Source organism: Sciurus vulgaris, assembly GCF_902686455.1.
Source record: "Sciurus vulgaris genome assembly, chromosome: 4".
In the NCBI taxonomy this organism is placed as follows: domain Eukaryota; kingdom Metazoa; phylum Chordata; class Mammalia; order Rodentia; family Sciuridae; genus Sciurus; species Sciurus vulgaris.
The window spans coordinates 158,794,391-158,803,793 of NC_136464.1; the positions used below are offsets into that span (position 1 = coordinate 158,794,391).

The following is a 9,403-nucleotide window of genomic DNA, read 5'->3' on the forward strand; positions in this document are numbered from 1 at the left end:
ATTTAGTGCATAATGAAAGCAAATGAGCATTCTCTCCTAGTAGATTAGTGTGGTGTTCAAGTCAGTTCTAATTTCCGGTGGTCATTTCAGAGGTGTTTAACAGGTGAGTAGAAAGAAATCACAGAAATGTTCAAATAGCATAAAATCATATGGTATATCAATGAAGTAGATTAGTATGATTGAGTAAATTTTAATGGAAGCGATTGGGTTAGTTCAATTCAACAGCACAAAATAGTCAGTAAATAAATTCTTATTGGTTAAAATTTGTCTTACATTTTTTTCCCCCTCTCATACTTAGAACTGTGAGAAGAATTAGATGCAGATTCTGCTATAGCCACAAATGTGCCTTATTAAAATGGAGACATCCTTTCATTTTGGTTCTTTGTTTTTTTTTTCATAATTAATTTTTCAAATTTGCCCTTTTTAGATACACATGACAGTGGAGTGTATTTTGGCATGTCACACATACAAAGAGTACAACTTTTTCCAGTTAGGATTCCATTCTCGTGGTTGTCCATGATGTGGAGTTTTACTGGTGGCACATTTATATATGAACATAGGAAAGTTATGTGGTTCTTTGTTTTTCATTACCATGAAGTTGAAAGTGGAAAGTAGAAGTTGTAGAAGTTATTTATAAAAAGGTAGAAGTTGTTTATAAGCTGAGAAAACCAAAGATCCATTTATATGAAGCATTTGGAATAAAGAGAAAGCCTTCATAGTTTTCTCTGAAGAAACTTGCAGAATTATTAAGATAATGGCATGCAAAGGAGTGAGAAATCTGGTGAGACAAAGCCAGGTTGGTCCATGGGACAATCACAGTGGGTGTGTGTGGGTGTGTGTGTTAGAGAGAGTTAAGAGGCAGACCAGGAGAAGGAGAATAGAATATTATTTCTAGAATCTTTGATTTCTTCATTAATCTTATGGATATTGACTTGCTGCAATTAACAAAGTAAGATTTGTGAATTTTAAACTTATATTTTTTCATTATTCATTTGGGATTGTAAGTTCTTTCTAGTTGTCCTGCTTCTTTTAGATCACTTTAAGACAAATGTTATTTTAACAATGAATTTTAGTAGTTGAGCCAGAAAACTTATTGTTGAGTACCTACTTAATGCAAAAGATGCTTTCAGTGTATGACATTTAGAAAATATTTTATGTTGTTTATAGCAATATGCTAACTAGCTCAACTCTCTAAAGAAAACGTTGTATGCTTACTCCAGTGTTTGTTCATACTTAGAATATTATGGTTATACTTTTAGATTGAAAACCTGTGGTTAAAAACTCTTATTTGCCAATAAAAGGATTTTATATGGTCAAGCTGTGTGTTGTCTAAAACCAGAAATGTGGGTGTAACCCTTCACTGATCCTCTCCTGCAGCCGACTGCTTGCAGGTTCTGTGAATTTTCTGAAAGGTCTCTTGCATCTCCCTCTACCTCACTTGCCCCTATGGCATTCTCTGGGCTCAAATTCTTACTGTTTGTCCAGAGCATCACAACAAACATGATAATCGATATCTCCTTTTTCATTCTTTCTGATTAATCAGCATTGATTGACATTTTGGCCCAGATCGTTTTTGTTTGTTGTGAGGGCTGTTGTGTGCATCACAGGATGCTCAGCAGCATCCTTGGCCGCTGCCCATTAGATGCCAACACAATCCACCCAGCTCTAACTGGGATACTAGAAATGTCAGCAAACTCTGTCAGACATAGAGGTCTCAGCTGAGACTTGCTGTTCTCACCCATTCTCTGCAACTCTGATGGCGGAATTTTCCTTTCATTTATCATCTCTCTCTTTGTTATCTCTTTCTTTGTTAAAAAAATAGACAAAATAAAATCCTAACCTAAACCAACCAAACACAAAGACCCACAACTTTAGTGATTGTCCATGGGGTACAGCAGTAAGTTCCAATTTGGGATGTGTGCATGTCAACTACTTATAGTTGAGGAAGAAAATATTGGAATTGTTACACTGATTTTTTTATCTTATCCTTTTAAATTTGTATACATTAAATCCAGTCATCCCTTGGTATCTGGGGAGACTGGTTCCAGGAACCCCATGGATACCCACATCTGTAGATGCTTAAATCCCTTATATAAAATGGTACAGTATTAGTATAGAGCCTACACATCCTCTTGTGTGCTTTAAACCATCCTTACATTACTTATAGTACCTTATAATACAATGTAAATAATCGTTATACTGTATTGTTTAGGGAATAGGGACAAGAAAAAAAAATATGTACAAGTTTAGTACAGATACAATTCTTTTCAGAATATTTTTCATTGACGGTTGAATTCACATTTATAGAACTCATGGATATAGAGGATTGATTGTACATTGTTAGTATAGTATAATATATATTATATTATGTATATGTGCATATAATATATGCATATAATATATATTCTCATATATATTTATATATTCCTGCTATGATGTGAAGCATGTGTGGGCTGGGACCACATCTTAGTTATCACTGTACTATCAATGCCTAATGGGTTAGAAAGTATTGGGTGCTTAATATCTTTATTGAAGGAAATAATTAAAGGGAATAAGAACCTTACTATTGGTTAAAATTTTTCAATAACTATATAGTCCTGTAATCATGGACTTATACATAAAATAAACATGAGTATAGATGGTCATTTTCTTCCATCTTTTTAGTCCCATGGACAGACCGTAGACTAGTTGGCCAGTGAAATACCTTGAATTGAAATTAAAATTCAGAAGCAAATTTATTGCACTACAGTAATCCCTACTTATCCACAAGGAACACAATCCAAGACCTCCAGTGGATGTCTGATCACAGACATTACCAAACCTGATATATATTATACTGTTTTCTATACATATTTACCTATGGTAAACTTTAATCCATAAATTAGGCCAGTGAGAGATTAATAATAATCAAATGAACAATTATAACAATATACCATAATAAAATTTATGTGAATGTGGTCTCTCTCCAAACATTATTGTTATTATCTAAAGTGCTGGGGATCCAACCCAAGGCCTTGGGCATGCCAGGCAAGCACTTTACCACTGAGCTATACTCCCAAGCTCTCAAAATACTCATTTCAGACTGTAGGGAAACACAGATGGGGGAACTACTGTACTCATATAAATACATGCACCATAAATCATGTTTTTTGAAACGCTGATACTGTCTTTGAACCAATACCACTTACAGCACTCCTGTGTTAATGTCACGTTATTAACATTTCCAAGGACTGTGCCAAATATGGTTGCCCATCCACTAGTGTCACCTGTGAAATGGTGATTAATATGTGTCAGTTATTCTAGAAATCAGAATCATAAACAAAAGTATAAAAATTTAATAATGAACTGAAATGAAAATTTAAGTAACAGAATGACCCGTATTTTTAATACATAGTAAGGGAGAAAAAGTGAGGCAAATATTCTGTGGGATTTTCCTTTTTTATAATTACAAATATTTCAAATATATTTATCATAAAATAAATAACATGTATATAACTATTTTATATAAGTGTCTTGAAGAAATCACCTATTTCTAATCCTGATATTTTAAGTGTTTGACCTTCATTTTGAGGACCTCGGAAGAAAATAAAATCCGAATTTTCTTTTTGTCATGCATATACTGCCCCAGGTTTATGTAGACACATGCTTGATAGATGTGGTAGATTCTGCAAAATTTACATCACCTGAACTTTTAAAATTATTTTGATTTGTTGCTGGATTGAACCCAGGGCCTTGTGCATGCTAAGCATGTGCTCTGCCACCGAGCTATATCCCCAGTCAAATTATTTTTTTCAAAAAGCAAAAACAAAGTGCTTATTAATAAAGGGTGCCAAGTCCTGTTGAGAAAAATAACATTTCCTCAATTTGCCATGAATATGTATCAATTTTCGTATGTTTACATGTACTCCTTATTTGCCAAGTATCCTTTTTTAGTGATAAAATCATATCTTTTTTTAACAAAAATGGGAATTAATTTTGAAGTATCATTACTAGCGCACATGCTATGTAAATGATAAGATCTGCATCTGCATTCTTATGTATGATGCTTAAGTTTGCACAAATCAAAAAGCAAATTTAATTGCCCATAGATGTCTCTGATCCCCGCAATCTTTATTTCTACTCCTGATTAATATCCTCAATGATTCTACTATGATGCCTTCAATTGTGTTGTAAGCTCCTTCAGATGCATTATTTAATTTGATCTCAGAACATTCTCATGAGGAAGATAAACACCCATGGTTCCGGATTCTTATGCAGCCAACAGGAAAATCTCTTTGGGTGACTTGTTCACTGGCTTCCAGAAAGCTGTCTCTAAAACCGAGCACTGATTTTCTACTGTGTACTCGCTCTATTGTTCTAGGCTTTGAGGACAACAAAATAAGAAAGATTGGGCCTCTTTTCAAGGTGTTTATGTCTAGAAAGAGAAATAGAGTGAAAAGGTAAGACAGATCATTTTGGTGTTTGTAGAGATAGGCCCGGGGGGCTGGAGCAAGAGGGAGAACTTGTACCCCATCTAGAGTGAGAAGATTTTATCTTTAGTGTGGCCAGCTTAGTGTGTCACCTCTCAGAGGAGGGGATGCCTGAATGAGTCTTAAAGGATAGGTAGGAGTGATCCATGGCAAGGTGGGAAAAGGGAAGATGCATGAGTAACCGGGGCAGGAGAGCGGATTAGAGACAGACAGCTGTCACTCTGGGGCTTTGCTGCCCCACTTTGATGGCTAGTTGGGCAGTGCTGAAGAGTGAAAGCCTACATACAGGATTTTTTCAGATTCAGGAGCTCTGTGTCCTAGTGTGTCCTGTGGGACTAACTAGACATGTCCGACTGTCTTGGAAACAGGTCCCTTCATAGAAAAATAAGTCAAATTGGACAATACATACGTTCTCTATATACAGTCTCTCTATATATTCTATATATGGTCTCTATTTATATTTTAGGTCTGTATATAGACCTAAAATTGGCCTGTGTGACCCTGAGTGATCTGGCTGCTGTGTACCTCCTCACCCCCTATTCATATCCTTGTCAACTCTGCTCACACCACACTGGCTCTTCTATTCCTCAAACATGTCCTTTTACTTCATTCAGCCTCAGGGCCCTTGTGCTTGCTGTTTCCTTTGCCTAGTATTCTATTCCTCCAGAATATTTTGTGAGTTCTTTCTTTTGTTTCATTTAGTTCTCAGTTCAAATGTCACCCTCTTAAAAAGATTATCTCTGGTTATATCTTTAAAGTATCCTTCCCTCTAGTCACTTCCATCTCATTGTGCTGTTTTATTTTCTTCATGGTTCATATCACTCTGAGGGTATTTAACTTGCTAATACAGGTTTATTGTCTTAGTTCACATTGTCCACGTTCATATTGATCTTGACAAGGTCAAGATGCTTGTCTTCCTTGACCCAACTTGTCCCAGTGATTGGAGAGCCCCAGGCACCTAGTCGGCACTCAGTATAGGTCTGTTCAATTAATTAATCCTCTAGGTGACTTCATTCATATTTTAGGGATATTCTCACCACTGACTCAAATTACCAGTCATTGAAGGTGACAGTCAGGGGACATCCCTTAAAATTAAAATCTGAGTACCCAGATAGATTTTTTTTTTTTTGTATTTGCTTCTTTTTTATTTATCTTTTAATTTTTTACAGACTGCATTTTGATTCATGGTACACAAATGGGGTACATCCTTTCGTTTCTATGGTTGTACACCATGTAGATTCATTTTAAAATATAGTTTCCACTTTATAAGATCTAATGTTTCCTAATCCTGTACATCTCATTCAAGCAAGCGCTACCTGTGAAATTATAAGTCACTATCACAAACTGGGGGTGCTTGCGTTATACAGGGATCGCCTAGCGAACCCCAGGTCACCTCTGCGGGGTCACTGCGGATCGCCACTGCGCGGGCGGAGGAGCGGCACTTACCGCAGTTGTCCTCGTCGGCGCCGTTCCCGCAGTCGTCCACGCCATCGCAGTGGAAGGCCCGGGGCAAGCACTTGGTAAGATTCCCACAGGGGAAGTACCCTTTGTGGCACAAAGGAGGGATCGTGCCGCCTTGAGTCAGTGCGAAATCTGTGTGAAAGGGGCGCAAGAATCTCCCGTAAGAGAACCGAGCGTGAACCTGGCCGGGCCTTCCCACGCCGCCCACTGACTTTTGAAAGAAGCCTATGGGTCCAGTCGGTCTGCTGTTCTTCTTGGTCCGCGGTTGCTATGGCACCCGGAAAGACTCCAGGTTAACTGGCGAGGACCGGACCTAACCCAGGCTGTTCCAAGAAGCAGTCAAGGTTCATTTGGAGTTTTCATTTCAGCTGGGTAATAGTAAACAGAGCCAAAGGTATTGTCTGACTCCTGCTCGAAATCAAGGAGTGAGTGGTCCACAGTTGGAGGCAGAAAGGCAAAACCACGCGTGAGTAGGATTGAATAGGCAGATGGAAGGATTTGAGGTGAATTGTGATATTAATGTACGTATGCAAAAGGACTCTTTAAGTGGAAGGAGAAATTCTGAACCCCATTAAAATTATATCAAGAGGGGCACCTGTAATCCCAACAGCTCTGGAGGCTGAGACAGGAGGATCGAGAGTTCAAAGCCAGCTCAACAAAAGTGATGCAATAAGCAATTCAGAGAGACCCTGTCTCTAAATAAAATACAAAATAGGGCTGTGGATGTGGCTCAGTGGTCAAGTGCCCCTGAGTTCAAATGCCCAGGTATTGCTCCCCTGCCAAAAAAATATATATCTAATACTCATCCAGTTAACTCTGCACTAGACACATTGCACAGTACTTAACTAAGTATTTGTCTTAGTTAATCCTTTTTCTAACCTATGGATGAGTAGTGTTATTCTTCATGTTTTGTGATAAGGGAAGTTGAACATCTTGCCTGCAGTCATTCATCTAGACACAGCGAAGGTCCAACTCTACCCTCTGACCCCGGAGGCCTACTCTTAACCATTGTGCTCTGAGGATACCAATCAAGTCTGGAACCTGCATTCCTAAAAGCACAAGCCCTCTATTTTCTGAGCAGGGAATATAACACAAGAATGAGGAGAACTGAACACATTCTACGTTGAGTAAAATAGTACAGAAAGGAAATACCATGAACATTTACACAAGTACTGTATCTATGGAAACGATGGACAAAACAATTCCAGAAATTAAATGTAAAAGACATTCTTTTCAATTGTAAGAGAGCAACTTTCCCAAAAATAAAGAGACATGTTCTTTGTAAATTGACTTTGTAAAATTACAGAAGTAAGTTGGGTGCATGCCTATAATCCCAGTGGCTCAGGAGGCTGAGGCAGGAGGATCTCGAGTTCAAAGCCAGCCTCAGCAAAAGTGAGGTGCTAAGCAACTTGGTGAGACCCTATCTCTAAATAAAATACAGACTAGGGCTGGGGATATGGCTCAGTGTTTGAGTGCCCCGGAGTTCAATCCCTGGTACCACCCCCCCCCCCCCCCCCCCCGCAAAAAAAAAATTACGGAAGTCAATTTTTTTTTTGAGAAAGGTGTTCAAGTTGAAATTTCACAGAAGTTGATATAGGTAGAGGGTGGACAGGAGTGGTTACAGTTTGTGAGGACTTATTGAAGGGAGCCAGACAGATGTTGGCAAAGTATTCCCAACCAGGTCACTGGAGGTCAGCAAGGTGACCAGAAGTATCTTTGGCCAGGTGAAGGGAATGGAGTTTTCTTAGCATAGCAGAGGATGGAGAACAGGCTCTCATGGAGCATTTACTTTGTACTGGGTCTTTCCTAATGATTTTATTGAAAGTCAATGGCAACCATGCCTATGGCTGTGAGGACCTCTGTGTAAAGAGAAGGAAACATAGACTGTGAACATAAAGGCACTTCTACCCTGGCTCTTGGGGGAAATGCCCTGGGCGGGGGGCTGGGACCTCCAGAAAATGTTTCTTTGAGACCAAGCATCCTCTTCCAGACCCCGCAGACTCTCCTAACATAGGTGAAGCTGCTGACCCACCTTGTATTCGTTAAAGAGCAGAAGCAGGTTTGGGCACTAAAGCTCTATCTGAATAGCAAATGCATGTTAAACCTCCAGTGACATCATTAGAGAGGATGAGCGGATTATTTGAGCTTTAGTGGTTTAGACCAGATGACCAGGGAGATTCGGCAAGTGCATAAAAACAGAGCAGCTGGCCCTCCTTGGGGGCAGCTGAATGTCAGGGTGCACTCTCTCAAGTATCTGCTTCTGCATTTTCTGGGCCTGCCTGATGGAGGAGGTCAACCTGGAGCATGGCCCTAGCATGATTTTCTACCTTCTACCTTTAGTTTTTTGTTCATCCAAAAGCACAGTATTTCCTCTGTGCTTGCCGTAGTTGCAGATGAAGGATTTACTATCAGCAACCAGGCACAAGGCCAGTCAAGTCGTGACTATTTTAGGAAGAGTTTCTTTGCTGTGTGGCTTTGGAGGTTGGCTTGGTAAACATATTCACACAGGGAGAGGCAAGCTGAGCCACAGAGCTTAACATCCCTTAGCTTTTTGTTTGTAAAGATTTCTATGGAAGGCAGATTTAGAAAAACTAGTTGTCTTCTTAACGCTTGGAACTTGAATGAATGAGGTTCAATATATCTTAGGGTGGTAACTTTGAAATTTTTTAAGATAGTACCTCATAGTTAGAAGTAAATTTTACACACACCTCTCACTCACACCTCCATCTACACCTCTGTACACCTGGAACACACCCACGTATCTGTCCCTCCATATACTTCTAGACACCTCTGCATACACCCCCCTATTCATACCCATATTCCTGCATACACTCCACACTCCACCCTCTGCCCCACTTACACAATGAAAACAGAATTTCTTGAAATATTACTTACCTTTTACCATGTGGGATGAACTCTGAAAATTGTTACTCTATCTTATTCACTTGAAAAGTGATCACAAGCCACTAAATTGATTTCATGATCCATGAATGGAATGTGACCTACTTTTTGAAGCACCAGAGCTGCATTAGGGTTCTCTCATTAGCTACGTGACCTCGAGTGAGCTACTTCACTTCTTCGAACCTTCGTTTCCTTAGATTTAAGGTGGGGTTCATGTGAGTCTCCCTTTTTGGGATATGTCCTGGGGGCCTGGCATCCTCCGCAGTACACAAGCATTAAATACTGGAAGGCCTGGCCCAGAGTAAACCCCGGCATCCAGGCAATCTCAACTTAAGGTACAAAACCAGGATTTTAAGAGGGAAGCTCTGGCCAGGCACGGTGGTGCACACCTGTAATCCCAGTGACTCAGGGAGCTGAGGCAGGGGGATCCCAAGTTTAAGACCAGCCTCAGCAACTTAGCAAGACCCTGTCTCAATATAAAAAATAAAAAAAGCTGGGAATGTAGCTCAGTGGTGAAGCACCCTTGAGTTCAATCCCCAATACACCCTCTCCAGAAAAAAATGAAAGAAAGA

At 39.5% G+C, this 9,403-nt stretch overlaps 1 protein-coding gene across 1 annotated transcript in view; it reads right to left on the reverse strand.

Moving 5' to 3' along the window:
• RXFP2 (relaxin family peptide receptor 2) overlaps positions 1–9,146 on the reverse strand; it is a gene marked incomplete at its 5' end in the record, with an annotated part of 46,211 nt that extends 37,065 nt beyond the window's left edge. Inside the window, 3 exons of the mRNA XM_079138411.1 lie at positions 3,189–3,266; positions 5,916–6,198; positions 9,015–9,146. Coding sequence (XP_078994537.1) covers positions 3,189–3,266; positions 5,916–6,198; positions 9,015–9,146 — 493 coding nt within the window. The remainder of the gene's footprint in view (positions 1–3,188; positions 3,267–5,915; positions 6,199–9,014) is intronic.
• Between the last annotated feature and the right edge of the window lie 257 nt (positions 9,147–9,403).